General features: G+C 38.0%; 1 protein-coding gene across 5 annotated transcripts in view; it reads right to left on the minus strand.

The window, feature by feature from the left end:
• LOC131246445 (importin beta-like SAD2) overlaps positions 1-16,929 on the minus strand; it is a 57,219-nt gene that overhangs the window by 30,161 nt on the left and 10,129 nt on the right. For all 5 annotated transcript variants that reach the window (XM_058246589.1, XM_058246586.1, XM_058246587.1 and 2 more), the window contains 6 exons: positions 13,923-14,085; positions 13,656-13,840; positions 13,389-13,562; positions 11,679-11,824; positions 11,415-11,538; positions 11,142-11,322 (listed from right to left, as the gene is read on the minus strand). In XM_058246589.1, the coding sequence (XP_058102572.1) occupies positions 11,142-11,322; positions 11,415-11,538; positions 11,679-11,824; positions 13,389-13,562; positions 13,656-13,840; positions 13,923-14,085 (973 nt within the window). The remainder of the gene's footprint in view (positions 1-11,141; positions 11,323-11,414; positions 11,539-11,678; positions 11,825-13,388; positions 13,563-13,655; positions 13,841-13,922; positions 14,086-16,929) is intronic.

Here is a 16,929-nt window from a genome sequence, read left to right on the forward strand (position 1 = left end):
GCCATCAGAGTACTTTTAACACCACGCAAACGCATTTTGGATGGCACATGAAATGGTTGATTTAACAGGAAAAATGAGTGCTTGGGATCTTCGTTCAAGGCTGATGTGGAGCGAGCATATGACAGTGTGAATTGGTAATTCCTAATCTATTTCCTCCAGTGAACATTGGATTAAGGCTTGTATCTCCTCCTCCTGGTTCTATCCCTGTTAATGGATCCCTATGGGATTCTTTAAAGTGGAATATGGCTTACATCAGGGTGATCCATTATAATCCCTTCTTTTTACCATTGTAAGCAAAGCTTCATCTCAAATGACATTTAAATCTCAAAGCCTAGATCTCATTCATGGCATGGGGGCATTTAGCGGGGAGGTGGCTATCACTCTTGTTTTGCATGCTGACGATACATTATCATTTGAGAATGGGCAATTAAAGAAGCATTGTTGTTCCGAGACATTTTGATGTCCTCGTAAGTGGTCTCTAGCCTCAGGATGAAGATACCGAAGTGTAGTAACAGGCATCAACCTTGACAATAGGAGTGTGGTATTTATGTTTTCCATCAAGCACCAACGTGTTCCTATTTGTTTGGGCAGAACATCTTTGGCAGTCTGGGATCCCATCTTAGATATAAAAAAAAAAAACCCACAAAAAAAATGGCAGTTTGGCAAGGGAAATTGTTCTCTATGGGTGGAAAGATTGTTTTACCAAAAGCAGCATTCGCCAACATTTCAATTTACTGGTTATCTTTGTTGTGTTGCCCAGAAAAGGTATGAAATAGGATCAAGACAATTCAAGGAGATCATGTTCATCTTGTATCTTGGGAAAACATTTGCAAGCCACAAAAAATCAAGGGGATCAGGCATCTTGTATCTTGGGAAAACATTTGAAAGCCACAAAAATCAAGGGGACCAGGCATCAGGACGATTAAAGTTATGAACATCTATATAGTATGCAAATGCTGGTGGAGGATTGGGTGCGGGGAAGCAAATATGGTGAAAAAGTTGTTCACATCTAGATATAGTAAAGTAAAAATTGGATAAGATGCAAACCCTGTGTTCTGTAGAAATGATTCGCACATTTAGCGGAAAGTATCCTGAGTGCAAAGATTTGCTTACAGCTTTGTTAGATTTAAAGAGGGCAAGGGGGATTCAATTACATTTTAGAAGGATGCATGGTGTTCTCTGACCACCCTTTATGCATAGAATTTGTGGATCTATTAGTGATTTGGGTTGAACAGGGAAGGGAGGTTGGACAAGATGTATCAGCAAGTCGAGAATAATGTGATTTGGTGTCCCACTTTTAGGAGGAACTTGCAAGATTCAAAATTGTTATATTCTCCATGATGCTAGAAATGTTGAGCCTGCCTTCCCCTTCTGGAAACGAAAGAGATAGGTGTATCTAGTGTTTGTAAGGCGATGGAAATTTCTCAATGAGATCAATGACATCCCACATCTTAAACAATCTTACCGTTCTCTCATTCAATGTAGGTAATTTATGGTCTGCCAAGGTTCTGCTGAAAATCAAGGTGTTCACTTGGCTACTTGCTTGGGAAAAATTCTAACGGTGGATCAACTTCAACGCAGAGGGTAGATGCTACCTGATTGATGCATTATGTGTGGTAGAGCTGAAGAATAGATGAATCACCTCTTGACACCTTGCCAGGTAGCGAAAGAGATATAGTCAACCAGTCTAGAGAAGTTTGGGATGTCCTGGATATTCACAAAATTGGTCTCCTCGGCATTGGAAAACTGGCCATACCCTACATGGGGCTTGACGGGGAGGTGGCTGTGGCATAGAGCCTTCTTCACAATTATAGGGGTGCATTTGATTGGAGAGAAGCAAAAGAACTTTTTGAGGGGAAAGTAACAGATTTCTAGGGTAGTTCTGAGCAGAATTAGCAGAGTGCTTCTAGATTGGGCAAGGGTTAGAAAGAAATTTACAAGGCTCAAAAGGGCAATAATTATACAAAATTCGGAGAAAACTCTGTGGTGTAATTAAGGGGAGCTCCATACGAGAAGGTAGGTGGTTGAATCTGCTTGCATGGGCTTTGTTCATGTATGTAGTTGGACCCCTAATGGGTGTTTGTCTTTAGCGTGCATGTTTTTGGGGCTTGTTTAGGGATATGAAGTCATATTTTAGTCCGTAAGAGGATGTTGTGGGGGTAGAAATGATCTTTGTCGCGTCGTTTGTAAGTCTTTCTGTAAATTTCTCTTTTTTTTTCAAATAAAACTCTTTATTTGTTAAAAAAACATAAGATAAGATGTGCTACATATTTTTAAATATAAACCATTGCAATAGTTAAATAATGATAAGCTAATTGAGCAATAAAAAATGCCATCATTCCTATCTAAAAAATTGTAAGGGATAAGAGAAGATTTTTTTTTAAGATGAAAAATCACTTTATTGAGAGCTCGTGAAAAGCGAGCAAAAAGAAGACAACGCCAAGTACACAACAACAACAAAAAAGCAGCCTATACGACCAAAGCATGCTTTGCCCAATCCAGGCCCCGAACTTTCCTAATAACCTCATCCACCCCCACCCAAATATCCCTAAAGCAACAACCATGTTTGGCTCCCCAAATGACCCAAAACACTGCCATAATTAGCAGCCACCAGCTCACTTTCCCTACCTCCCCAATGCCTCCACCGTGCCGAGCCCAAAGGAGGTCCCCTACCGATGATGGCATCACCCGATCCATGTGAAACATCGATAAAATGTGAGACCACACCTTTCCAACGAAAGCGCAACAAATGAAAAGATGATCGATGGACTCGTCGCTAGCCATACACATCAAGCAAATATTAGGAAGGAAAATAATGGCCCTTTTCTGTAAGTTATCAATAGTAAAGATCCTTTGGCGACAGGCTACCAACAGAAAAACTGCAACTTGAGGGTGGAGCACCATAGAACCAATGATGGAATGGATGAAGAGGGAGACGTCTTGACAATTCTATTACACTAGCAAAAAGAAACTTAACAAGAATTTTCGGGAAGGACTGCAAGACCACGTGATATAATCAACCTCCTAGATGTCGACCTTGGAATTTTGCAATACTTCAAGAAGGGCAACATAATCATCAAACTCTACTTCCGACATATTCCTCCTGCAAGGAGGGGCCCATATCACCACTCCACTCATAATGGAAAAGCAATCCGCGATAACGACAAAGCGATCTGGAGCAAGCCGCGCAATTCTTGGAAATAAGACTTGAAGAGCCAAGTCATCACACCAGACGTCGACCCAAAAACAAATACAAAGCCCATTACCAATGACAAAAGCAATACCCTTTCGAACCAAGTGCTCAATAGCCACAATCACTTTCCAAATAGAGGAAGCCCTATACAATGATGGCCCCCTCACGAACCACCCACCATCCTGAGGGCCATATTTAGCGGCAACCAACTCCCTCCAAAGCCTTCCCTCTTCCACTTTGAATCTCCAGATCCACTTTCCTAGCAACGTCGTGTTCATTGCCCCCAAAGGTCTAATTCTTACCCCTCCTCTAACAGGTCTACACACCCCGTCCCACTTAAGAAAATAAAATTTGTTGCCTTCATTTGCGTCCTTCCACAAGAAATCACGCCTCAATTTTTCAAGCCTAGACAGCACCGAGATGGGACATTTGAAAAGAGACAAAGTATATGGGCATGTTGGAAAACGTCGTCTTAATAAGAGTTAAGCAACCTCCCAAGGAGATGAATCGACTTTTGCCAACTAGCTAGTCTCCTCTCAATCCTTTCTATCACCCTATCCCAAAGATGACTAGCCAGCTTCCCGATACAAAGCGGAAGACCAAGATAGGAAGAAGGAAAAACCCATGACTTGCACCCAAAAATGTTAACAAAATTCTGAAGCTCTTCTCCCTCCACATGAATGCCCAGCATTTTCGATTTCGAGACATTCACTCTTAACCCTGACACTGCCTCGAAGCAAACCATTAATTTAAAGATTATCCAGAGACGTCGCCTCTAACTCACAAAAAAGTAAGGTGTCATCCGCGTATTGTAGTTGGGTGATCTGAGGCCCCTCGCTCGTAACCTTGAAACCCCCAAACAAACCAAGATCCGCCCCCCTTTGGAGGATAGCCTCTCCAATCACCACAAATAAATAAGGAGATAAGGGATCCCCCCGCCTTAGACCTCTAGAGGATTTTTAAAAAACCTTTAGGGGAACCATTAATAAGAATGGAGTGGGACGGATATTGGACGTAAGCCTTGATCCACCCCCTCCACTTCTAACCATAGCCCACTCTCTAAAGCATATAATCCAAGAAGCCCAAATCTACATGATCGTACACGTTCTCAATGTCAAGCTTGTAAACCAAGCCACTCTTCTTCTCCCTGTACCTCGAGTCGATGCATTCATGCCTCATGGGCCACCAAAGCACTATTCAGATTTGCCTACCCGCAACAAATTCTCCTTGAGAGAAAAGATTGTTTCCCAATTATAAAGAGAAATACACAAGGCAAGTCAAAAAAAAGAAAAAGAAAAAGGATCACATTGTAACTTGCAATAACTCCCAAGTGTTAATTCTCCACATGCCTTGGAGGATTATTTCAACATCTACCTATCTACCCTTTGCACTTGCCTCATAGACTTACATCCAACACAAGAATCAAAGGCAAGGTGTCCCGTATCGGTATCAGTTGGTGTAACGGTGCCCTCCAAAACCGATACGGATACGGGGGCGTAACGGCGATATGGGGGCGTAACGGCCCGTAACGGCGCAAAATTTTTTTTGCCAAAAAGATATGAAAAAATATGAATTAAATCCGGAATATTCTAAGCATTCCAAATATGCATTTATTTATAAATTGGAACATGTTTATGGTGGTGTAACGCTCCACTCTTTGGTGAGAAGTTGTATCGGACTGTCTGATGAATTTATGAACCAGATAACCTGAATTTGACTACAAAATTCATATATTTAATTTTCCATCTACTATCAATGATAGATATATTAGAATGAATATAATATGAAAATATCTTACATTTAGGTGTTTGCAATTATTTTTGAGGGCCAAAATTCATGCGTAAATAGAAAAAAAATATATTAAAAATATATATAAAATGGCACCCCAAATATGTAAAATGCACATTAACATGTTCTACTATGATTAACACATCATATGGCATCATTAAAACAGCAAGAGAATCATTAAAAAATGATTTTTCGAATTTTCAAAAAAAGGGCCGAAATAAATGCGTAAATAGAAAAAAAATATAAAAAAATTATAAAATGGCACCCCAAATATGTAAAATGCATATTAACATGTTCTACTATGATTAACACATCATATGACATCATTAAAACAGCAAAAGAATCATTAAAAAATGATTTTTCGAATATTCAAAAAACAGGCCGAAATAAATGCATAAATAGAAAAAAATAAAAAAATATATAAAATGGCACCACAAATCTTTAAAATGCACATTAGCATGTTCTACTATGATTAACACATCATATGGCATCATTAAAACAACAAAAGAATCATTAAAAAATGATTTTTCGAATTTTCAAAAAAAGGGCAAAAATAAATGCGTAAATAGAAAAAAATATAAAAAAAATATAAAAGGGCACCCCAAATCTGTAAAATGCACATTAACATGTTCTACTATGATTAACACATCAAATGGCATGATTAAAACAGCAAAAAAACCATTAAAAATTGATTTTTCGAATTTTAGAAAAAGGGGCCAAAATTCATGCGTAAATAGAAAAAATATTAAAAAATTATTAAATGGCACCCCAAATCTGTAAAATGCACATTAACATCTTCTACTATGATTAACACATCATATGGCATGATTAAAACAGCAAAACATATTAAAAAAAGTATAAATAACTATTTTTGACGAATTTCTAAAAAATGGCCCACCGAGCTTTGATTCAAGAAAATACGTAATATAATGTGTTTTTATCTCAAATACCTAGCCAAGGTTGGTCAAAATTAGTAGTAGAAGGAGCGAAAAACAGTTTGGAAGCAAGAGGTTTCAAAAAAATAGCAAAAATAGAGCTTAAAATGAAAAAAAAAAAAAAAGTTACCGTTGTTCGGCCGATACGGGTACAAAATCGGGTAAAGGCCGATACGACCCCGAAACGCGTAACGGTTCCCACCGTTACCGTTACGTATCGGCCGTTACGGCCGATACGTAACCGTTTTGGCACACCATGGTCAAAGGATAAATATCCCTAAGTTTCATATGTCCATGCAAAGTATCTTAAAGTATGATAAATGTTGTAAAGAGTAAGGAATTAATTATGGAGATTTAGTGTGTTATCTCCAGAAGGATTCAACAATTATGGCAGCAAAAACGAAAAAGAAATTCTCGAGAAGCTCTGTAAATTGAAAAGAGAAAAAACCAGAGAAACTTGGAGAGATTAGTCAACTTGAGAATCATATTATTCATATCACATTACAATTGTTTTGAATCAAATTCTTCACATCAATTTTAGCCAAATAACTTGCTTTTGAGGGTTGAAAAAAACAGTAAAATTGGGGGAAAAAATTTATCATTTTTCAAGTGTTTTTTTTGGGGAAATCTGTTTGTGAGTAGATTGGCCACACCCTTCTGCCATTTCAAAAATAATATTAATTTTATAAAAATATATAGTTTATTTTTTAAAAAAAATTTCCCAAAATGCACTGATTTATTAATTGAATATTATATTATATTATATTATATTTTATATATATGTATATGCGTGTGTGTGTGTGTGTGTATTGAGGCAAAGGTATGTTCTCTTTAGTTTATGATTGTAACTTGTAACGTAGGATATTTGAATGATATGAATTCATTTTAGATATATAACTGCATCATTTCCCTCAATCAGCGCATGTTAAGGCCCTATATAATGAAAACTTATTATGCATTCTTGTGTTTTCGTAATGTTTTTTAGTTCTAAGTGTGTCATCATGTGTCCTCTAAGAGCAGGTTTTATTGAAAAATTGCATCATTTCCCAATGTTTCCCTTAGACAGCAATACATTCCCCAATACATGCGGTATTTTTCAATATCCCAATGGTGCAACATGAGCATCAATGTCAATACTTAAACACTACATGTATTGAATCATATGCGTGTCCTTGAAAGTGTGGAATTGCATAACCGGATTCATGTAGCCAACCATAGTTAGTAGGTGTAAAGCATACATAATGGTGATGATGATGTTCACACATGTGCAAACAAATCCATACATAAATATGAGGGTTTTGCTAATGCCCCCACCTTCATGGGGACATTATTCCTTAGCAGTGTCCCCAAACCTTTTGATTGACGTTTGGGACCCCCAATCATCAATTTGAACGGTTAATTCAACAAATACCATTGGGACCACGCCATGGTGCAAGAATCATGCCAAACATATGTCCCAATCCTATGAAGGATGTCAATTTGTTACAACCGTCTGTTTTTTACGAGCCATAGATCACATGGTTAGAATCATCAAACCGAAGTGCTACTTTGGAATCCTAAGCAATATGAAGTGGGATCCATATGATGGATGGTTCAAGATGATGACTGGGCCTATTTTGTTTATCTGCTCAATCTTGACAGTCCATTTTCCATGCTATTGATTGGAGACTTAGGAATTGGCATGATTTTTGCACCATGGCTTAGTCCCTAGTTGTATGAAAGAAAGGACAGTACGAATCAACGATTAAGCCACCATCATGTCATTTAAAAGGTTTTGGGACTTTGCTAATGTGCCCATGAAGGTGGAAACGTTAGCAAAACCCTTTATGCATGTGCATGAGGTTTGATCACATGGCGCTGACATTGTTGTAACTTACAGTAGTGTCAAGTAAAATGGCGCCTGCCATGATGAATGCATGATATCCTCCGACATTTTTCCTAGAGCCCAAAAATCAGGTCAATCCAAACCTTGGGTGGGCCACACAACAAGACGATTGGGAGCAGACACCCACCTATTAATGCCATTCAAATCATGTGGAGTCCATTTTGTTGTGCATATGCCATCCAATCCTTCCATCAAATGCACTACACCAAGACGAAGGGACATCCCAAAAATCAGACAATTTCAATGCTCAAGTGGGCCACAAACGTGATTTTAGATGCTTTACGTATGATTTTACATTGCTTCCCATGGATGGTCATTTTGGCCTGATTTTTGGGCTCCCGGGTAAACACAAGGGTGCGCAGATGTCATACACATGCCACATTGGGGTCCATACAGTTCAACACTACCATAACCTATGGTAGTGTCGACAATATTGGATTGGGCTCCAATGTAAACATGAGGGAGCGCACATGATGAATTGAGTGGGTGTCATACACATGCCACAGTGGGGCCCACTAGAACTATACACGAGTCGAACTGAGTCGAGCTTGGCACAGCTCGACTCGGCTCAGCCACTAGCTGACCCCAGCTCGGCTCGATCAGCAGCTCGCACCAGTTCAAGCTGAGTTCGAGCCAAGATCAAGCCTGTGCGGCATTTTCTCAAACACATGGAGTGCACCTTCAATTTCTCTCAATATGTAAAACATCAACAATAGTTTACAGGTATTTCATCAAAAACTCAGTAGGCAACATCAAAATCAAGATATAAGGGTATTTGTTTCATATCCATACCTTCCTCGCCACTGGCCGACACTTCATTGAGTCATTTCATCAAACGGTTGGTGAGCAACATCAATATCAAAATAAATGAGTCACCGACCTGGTTCGATCCGAGTTGGGGTTCAATCCAAGTCGATTCGAGCTCGGAGAAGCTCGAACTTGGCTTGAAATTTTTTCGAGCTCCAAAAATCAGCTCGACTCGGCTCAAACTCAATTTCAAACCGACTCGAATCGAGCTTTTTCGAGTCAAGCGAGTTAACCGAGCTAACTCGGTTCGTGTACAGCTATAGGGCCCACACAATCTCCCCCCCCCCCCCCCCCAAACAAAAAAAAAAAAAAAAGCACACACATAAATACACACGTGTACATATGTATGTATAAGTATGAAACCCCAAATGATAGGCTTCTTACATGCTCAATATTAATAGCACTTCCTTCTTTTCTCTTTAAAATTAAAGGTCCTCAATGGAGTGCACACATTAGAAGTCATGGCTAACGGAAAATCTGATGCCAAATGCCTGAGGATGGGTGCCGACACCCTCTTGGATGAGAAGGAACGTTTTGGAAGATAGTAAATGATAAGAAGAATAAGAAACCAGAAGGAGAAGAAGCTCTAGGCAGGTAAAAAGTTATAATGGTCAGTTAATCTTAAAGACTTCTGCTTTTTCCTTTATTAACAACCTACTCCACCAAAACCGTCCAGGTTGGAAAGTTCCTTGATTGACTAGTTGAATTGAACAATCCATACGACTCTCCCCTAAATACCGTCATCCATGTGAGCCAGAGAAAAATCGTGAATGATTTTTGGATCAATCGGATCCAATCATTTCATCTGGTTTGCACTTCAAATGTTGGTTAGTGATCAAATCTTTCGAATCACCTCAAGGCCCACCTGAACCAAACTTACAATTGCTTCCCAAGACTATTGAGTAGGATAACACAAGGCAAGCAAAATTTATAGGCCCCGGTTGATCCTTCAGATAAAATTATACAGTGATAGGGACTGGGGAGCTAACACAGACACTTGGCACTATTATAGCAGCATGAATGATTTTGCTTACCTTTTAGTGAAATGTCAAGCAAGACATGAGCAGAAACTGTAAATTTGCACAATCACTGAATGTTATATATAAAGGAAAACAGAAGTTTCCAACAAATATTATTTACAAATAATAATAATAATAATCAATAATGGTTTAGGAGTCTCCCCAAAAACAAGCTGCAACATAGAATTGGTAATATGGATATGCAATCGTTGCAAAACTAAGTATCCAGTTGAAGAATTATTTCAAGCATCTCACCAAGAACAATCTTCAAGGTGGAAGCACCACACATGCCCCCTTGCTATCAGTTTTCTCTCTCTTCCACATTGCTCCTTCCACTTCCCACATAAGCCTTCCCTCCAATTGTTCTATGCCAATCAGTGCCACCATCATTTCCACCGATCCCACAATCCTCACCCAACCAATTCATTGATGCTTCCCCTTCCTCTCACACCTTCACAAAATATGCTCTCCCTTCCACTGGGAGGGGAATAGACCTGCTCAAATCCATAGCTTAGGATCCACCTCCAAGTCATTACTATAGCAGGACCCAATAGTCAAGAATGTCTGAATGTGGCACGAAGGGGAACCTCCACAGCATACTCTAACAAATACAATCCTCCATCTGAACAATTCATATACTGATCAGTCCATACACCCTTAACAGCCTCCTCTTCCACTTCCACTTCTACTTCACTGATTAGTCAACATTTTGCTGGAGGACAGTCTCATTCTTGACAAAAATTCTAACCCTGCCATCTACGGTCTCCTTCTGAGTATTAGGGGACACATGCAAATCCAAACCAAGGCCTCCAATGAAGCTAAGGAGATTCAGGCCTCTACGAAGCTACAGAGATTCTTCTGGAAACTCTCTAGACACATACATACCTCCAAACAGTACCTAGCTAAGGCATAAAATATAAGGCACCGCCTACATCTCCCAAGACCCAATAGCAGGAGGCCCTCCTCTCCTACCCTTGACAATTCGCAATGCAGATTCTCTACCCGGGATCCCACAACACCTCTATAGCTTTTTTGAGCCAATATCTGTACCAAACAAAAGTCAATCACTCTGTATAGTTGACTCCAAACACACTAAATCATTATGTTAGTTCCCTTTTAACCCAAGAGTCTTTGTCCATGATATTGTGTTGAGTTCAAAACCTTAGCAACCAAGCACAATCAGACCCCATGGAGATGAAATGTAGAGAAATCTTACACTTCATTTAGCAATCCCCTACACAGTTGCAACTATGAATTGAACTTCTTCATTAAGAAAATGAAAATCAAGAGAAGGATTCATCATGCAAGCATGTATATCCTAACACATTGCAGACACACATAACAAACTTAACTCCCACCTCTCCACAAATAACGCACCAAGCATCAAAGGAAATAAATCCATACTGAAAGTGCAAGCAGCGGAAGCAAAAGGATAGAGACACTAACCTGCCACATGATACTATACTAAAAGCACAAAGCAAACAAAAAAACGGGGGAGGAAAAAGGTGACAAACCTTTGCTCTAAGATGACCAGCTGGACTGCTAAACTCAGGAAAAACATGTTGCACCAACATTCTCTCAAGCTCAGACTTGTAAGGTTCAGTTCTTCTCAATTTATCACATAATGTTCCAATAGCAAGAAGAGCACCATCTTTTTTTCGATATGGCTTATTCTCGATCAATGCCTCATCGTATCTGCATAACAAAAGAATGTTTAACAGAGTGACACACTTCAAGAGGTAAACAAAAAGAAGGCCTCAAGTTTGGCAGAATATTGAATCAGGTACCTTACAAGAATATCCACAATGAACTGAATGAATTTTTGAAGGTTTTCTTTTCCACGTTTCCTCACCAACTCACTCACAAAATCCATGGATGCCGTTCGAGGGCTATATAAGTCTTCAATGATATCTGCGCTAAAGCACGAGGATTAAGGAGCCTTTTTCTTTACCAATAGAATTGAGGAGCTTTTACGGGTGACAAAATTAAAATTGAAACTAAGCAAAACAATAATAGAATTACTTTGTGATGCGAACGATTTTAAAACTCACCATAACCTTTTCGCACATACTCATGTGGATCATCATTCCATAACTTTTGGTCATCGTCATTGAAGCACATAAGTGGAAAAATAATCTCAGAAAGAAACATGTCAAGCCGTGGCTCCAGCAACTGATACATACTATTTTTTGAAATGCTGCACAAAACAGACAACCAAATTTAATCTAAGCCTATAAAAGTTTTTTTTTTTTTTTTCAAATTTAATCTAAGCCTATAAAAGTTTTTTGCTGCTAAAATGAAAAGCAAAAAATTAAAAAAAAAAATAACATCTAAATCGAAATTATTTGCTGCTAAATTCGGTAGTCCACCTAAACTTACATGACAGTGTTGCATTGACAAGTCTATAAAATGACTTTTTTTCTGAAAGATGTCTATAAAACTACTTTTTCATTAGTAGCAAAGAGATGTGATATTCATCAATGATTTAGATGCCCTAATGCAAACTGAACTAAGAGAAAAGGAAGTTGGCTTCAAATTCATAACAAACAAAATAAGCTTTCCTGAACCAAATTCTTTGAAGAAAAAAAATAGTAATGAAGTATGTGAATAATGTATTCTATGGGGACATGTAGCAACATAAGATGGCTACAACCAAAGTGAGAGCATTATTTTCAGACTAAAGCAAACTAATGCTAAATTTGAAGAATTGGTCGGCAAATACTGAATTCCAAACCAAATTGCCAGAATACATGAGAAAAAAAGCTCAAGGATGGAGCGAATGAGAAGGAAAGGCGACCACAAGGTGGATAATTAGACTTGATCAAACAGGGCATCTGGAGAAGAACAGGCTCTTTCTGGCACAAATCCCCTGGAAAAGACCCATCATGATTCTTCATCCAGCCACAAGTGAATCAATTGAATGACCTTTTACCCCATCTATAATGACTACAGCATTTAGCTGTACAATTATACTATTCTAATTGGTAACGACCCTTGCAGGAATTTGATATGTCGTTCAACTGCTCTTAGTTATCTATTGCGAAAACGAAGAATAAAACCGTTTACCAAAATAACAACAGCAAATACTTCATTAAAGTTCACTTCCTTTTAATTAATATGAGAGAGCATTTTATGGTCTCAGTGAAATCCATCAATAGCTCAATCCACTACTGCAGTCATTTGGCTGCAGTACAGTCCCAGTGAGTGTACAAGTATGAAGGTAGACCTGCAACAAATTCTCTCAAGAATAAGCCCAAGATACAATGAATTACAAATCCAGAATACACCCATAAGATGCAAATCTTTTTCTCTACTTGTCTTTTATCGTGAATGTAATGTGGTTTTCATGTTCACATGGATAACAAATAAAGCTAATTTTATGGCAGCCATGAATTCATTGAATCCTACTGGATAGTAGACAACCTACCATATCCATAAAAGTTAATTTTCAAAGATACTGAAAGATGTCCAAGGTATTTCATACTTTTCAGCCTCAAGGCAACGCTGTACCATTTAAGTTTCAACAAAAGTAACTTGTGCATTTTTGCTTGGCATGACTCTATAGTAATCCTCAACTCTATTCCAGTCATGACTATCTAAAATAACAGTTTCTCAAGAGAAAGGACGATAAAGTCCAAAGCATATTAGATGTAGCAGAGTTGTTTACAGCAATAATTTATCAGGACATCTCTGGGCACTACAGATCAAAGGATTGAAATTTTCAAGAGAGAAGAAAACATCAAGACCTATATTACACCAACCTGTTGGTCAAATATTGGAGAGTAAGGTTGATAACTCTATCAGGAATATATCCGCCCTCAAGGATCACATTCAACGAGTTTAGATGGCATTCCAAAATTTTCCCTGCATAATTTTTCTGAAACATCTGAGCAAAAGCTTTGTTCTCTGGCTTTTGAAGTTTCGAATCTCCAAACCTGTTTGTTAAAGATTATAAAAGAAGTAAAAAACACACTTTTCACAAATAATATAACCAAATTCTAGAAATAACTCTGCACACAAGCACACACCGCGTATACAATCGGTTTAAAATGTGAACAGTCCATTTCTTCACTTTCCACCAACTCCACAATTTTCTTAACTCTGGATCAGTTGGCTGGCCTTCCGAAGGAACAGGCCTTTCCAATATGTTCAAGAACACAATCATCCATGCATTGAAAACATTGGCATCAAACAGCTGCTTCGGAATCTCTAACTGGAAAGACAGCCAGAAGTATGGTAAATGATAAATTTGACAGATTTACTAAACTACATAACTTGCCAAACTAGAAACATACATATATCGATGACCAAAATATTTTGCAGATAAGTTTAATTAAATCTGCAACTTCCAGCATAGGGTTGGCAGTTTGAACAAGTCCGTTAAATATACTCAATAAATAAGGAAACGTCTCCTCAACAATGAGATAAGCCGGTGTCCGCTCTTCATCCGATTTAAACCTTCAGGTTGGAAAAGAAAAGGAAAGCAAGAATAGTTAGGGAGTTTAGCTCAAGAATAAATGAGAAAAGAACTTTGAATTGTCTATGATGCCAGAAAGACAACCAAGAAAAAAAAAAAAAAAAAAAAGAATGACTTGAAAAGTACAGATATAATGCAGCAATGCCTCTACTCCAATATTTCAAGATTTAAAGAGAAGTAGCAACAACAGTGCCTTATTTTTCTAACAAGTTACGACAGCAAAGATATACAGCAGACATGCATAACAACATGCAAATTGCAATTAAAGAAAAAATAAGTGTCTTCAAAATAGGACCGGTCAATGAACTGGCAAGTTCACTGGTTTGATCAAACCAGACCATACAAGATAACCAAAAAAGAAGTTTGCATGGACCAAAAAGTATTTCTATTAATTAAGAGGGGAAGAAAGTGGATCAATGCAACAGTAATAGATGGAAAAAAAAAATGTGATACTGGTAAAAAAGAAATCATAAATATAGTTACAATCAATGGTTACAATGACTACACTTAGTGTGAAATAGCCACAATTTAATAAAAACTAGGAACACATTCACAAATTAGGTCAATCTAAAGCTTCCAATCTATGCACCCAAACTACACTTACAGATTATCTTTCCTATCAAATTAGTGATTTTATGGGCTATGCCCCATTCACAACTGGTCCAAAGTTTGTTATATGTGGACTAACATGGATGTACACCAAGTATACAGTGGATGAGTTGAACAAGTTAGTATATTTGAAGCAAACACTTTAACATAGCCCTAGTTATAAACAGAAGATACACAACAAGATAGTAAGAGAGAGAGATGAGAGAATAAATGAAAGAAACAAAGTGTGTTAAACCGCTACATTGTGCTAATCTTGAGGGCCTATGAAAAGTTACAATGAGGAGAAGAAAGATGGATGAGAGAAACAATGGGAAAGAGAGGGGAGAGAGATATCAAGAACATAAGATGTTTAGGGTGTATTGAAACCCTAGCCCTCTACCCATATTTGTAGTAGTAAAAACATGAATGGAGCCGATAGGCCTTATTACATGGACTTTGGCGTAATGGTCCTTATTCAACTATCAACTTTTCAACACTCCCCATCAAGCTGGAGGCTAGAGCATCCTAATGAGGCCCAGCTTGGAACAAGGGCCAACATAATCAAACCTAAGAAAGAAAGAAATTCTTCTCTAACATAATCAAACCTAAGAAAGAAGGAAATTCTTATCTAACAAAGTGCAATCACAAATGAGGTACAATGCTCCATCCAATCATTTATACAGTCCTTCAGGCCTTCAGTTTGAACAGGTGGGGCCAAAGATACAGCAATCCAAAACATAGATATTGTTAGAGTAAACAGCTCCGTGTGTACATGCAAAGCACCATACTGACTATGTGCATAGTCTTGTGTGTTCCTGATGAACACCATGTTGACGTATATCTCTTAGTTATTATTCTTTAGTTATCGTTTAGATATCTTTTGATTATTTGATTTTGGTAATTATCTCTTTGTAAATAAAACAATATTTAGCACTCAGGTTTTTTTTAAGGTAACACTACTAGGGATTGAACCCTGGATTGCTCACCCACACTAAACTGTCTCTACCAGCTCATCTAAATAAATAAAGGATGCTAGAGGATGAGAAAATTGGCAATCTTTCTTCTCTTCTTTTTCCGGTTTCTACATATATGATTGTTCTCACAATGGATGGCACATACACCAAAACCTTCCTATATTGGAAGATCCTAGCAAATGAATACTTGACCTTTTTATCGGTTCAATGGGAACTATTGGTGAATTTTCTCTCTTAGCCCTCCATTCATTGACCCCTATTAAAAGGGGACTTTTCCATCTATGGGATATTTTGTTCATTGACCATTCACCCTATGGTACATAAGACCAATTGTTTGAATCACACTCCCACTCTTAGAAACTGAAAGCACAGCTGGTATTGAACAATCTCATTTTGAAGAAACATTGATCTGGTGTGAGGTCTATCACCCACTCAAAATGCAGGCTTGCATGGACCCCACACTTTCTTTTAATAACTTTATATGTAAAGAAATTCAACAAAAAAAAAAAAATGGTTTCTTAAACTAAAGAGCCTCTACTTCTAAAACTTGAAAGCTAGACCAACCAAATAAAAAAATATACAAAATAAAAAATGAATCAACAAAACGAAAATGAGAAGGAAAAGAGAGAGAGAGAGAGAGAGAGAGAGAGAGAGAGAGAGAGAGAGAGATCAACTAAAGTAAACAGATAATTGTAAAAAATTGGTAAAAGGACCAAAAGCCCCCTCCCACATGCTTTAAGCCTCAACCACCCCCTACTCATATTTAGATTCCAGCAAACCCCCCTATCCCTGAAACCACCCTTAGCAAACCCCTAGTATTAAGATGGCACCTTATGCCCATTAAATTTTTATATGCTTCCCAATATTTCCTTGGCTGTTTTTCCATCTTTGGTCTCCTTCATTCCACCTAGTTTCACTCATATGAGTGCCCTTGATGGCCAACTCACCCCTACACATAACAACATCCAAGATCCAAGCAGCTCATGAGGTGGACCACATTGAAGTTCCCATGGGGTAAAAAATTGGTCCAATTCTCTTGTCTAGTAGCCAACCAATGCTGAAAAGAAATGACTACTTAAACAAAATTCCCTAACACTGAGAATTCAATGTACTTGTGTGGCCTAAAAGATGAGTAAACTAAATTGACTTTTACTATATGCAACATCCATGATAGACTTATGCTTTAGGCATGTTGGCCCTACATGCAATGACAATACACTTTGCAAGTGTACTTGCATTGGTTAAGAAAGAAAGAAGAAAGAG

Source organism: Magnolia sinica, chromosome 5, assembly GCF_029962835.1.
Source record: "Magnolia sinica isolate HGM2019 chromosome 5, MsV1, whole genome shotgun sequence".
In the NCBI taxonomy this organism is placed as follows: Eukaryota; Viridiplantae; Streptophyta; class Magnoliopsida; order Magnoliales; family Magnoliaceae; genus Magnolia; species Magnolia sinica.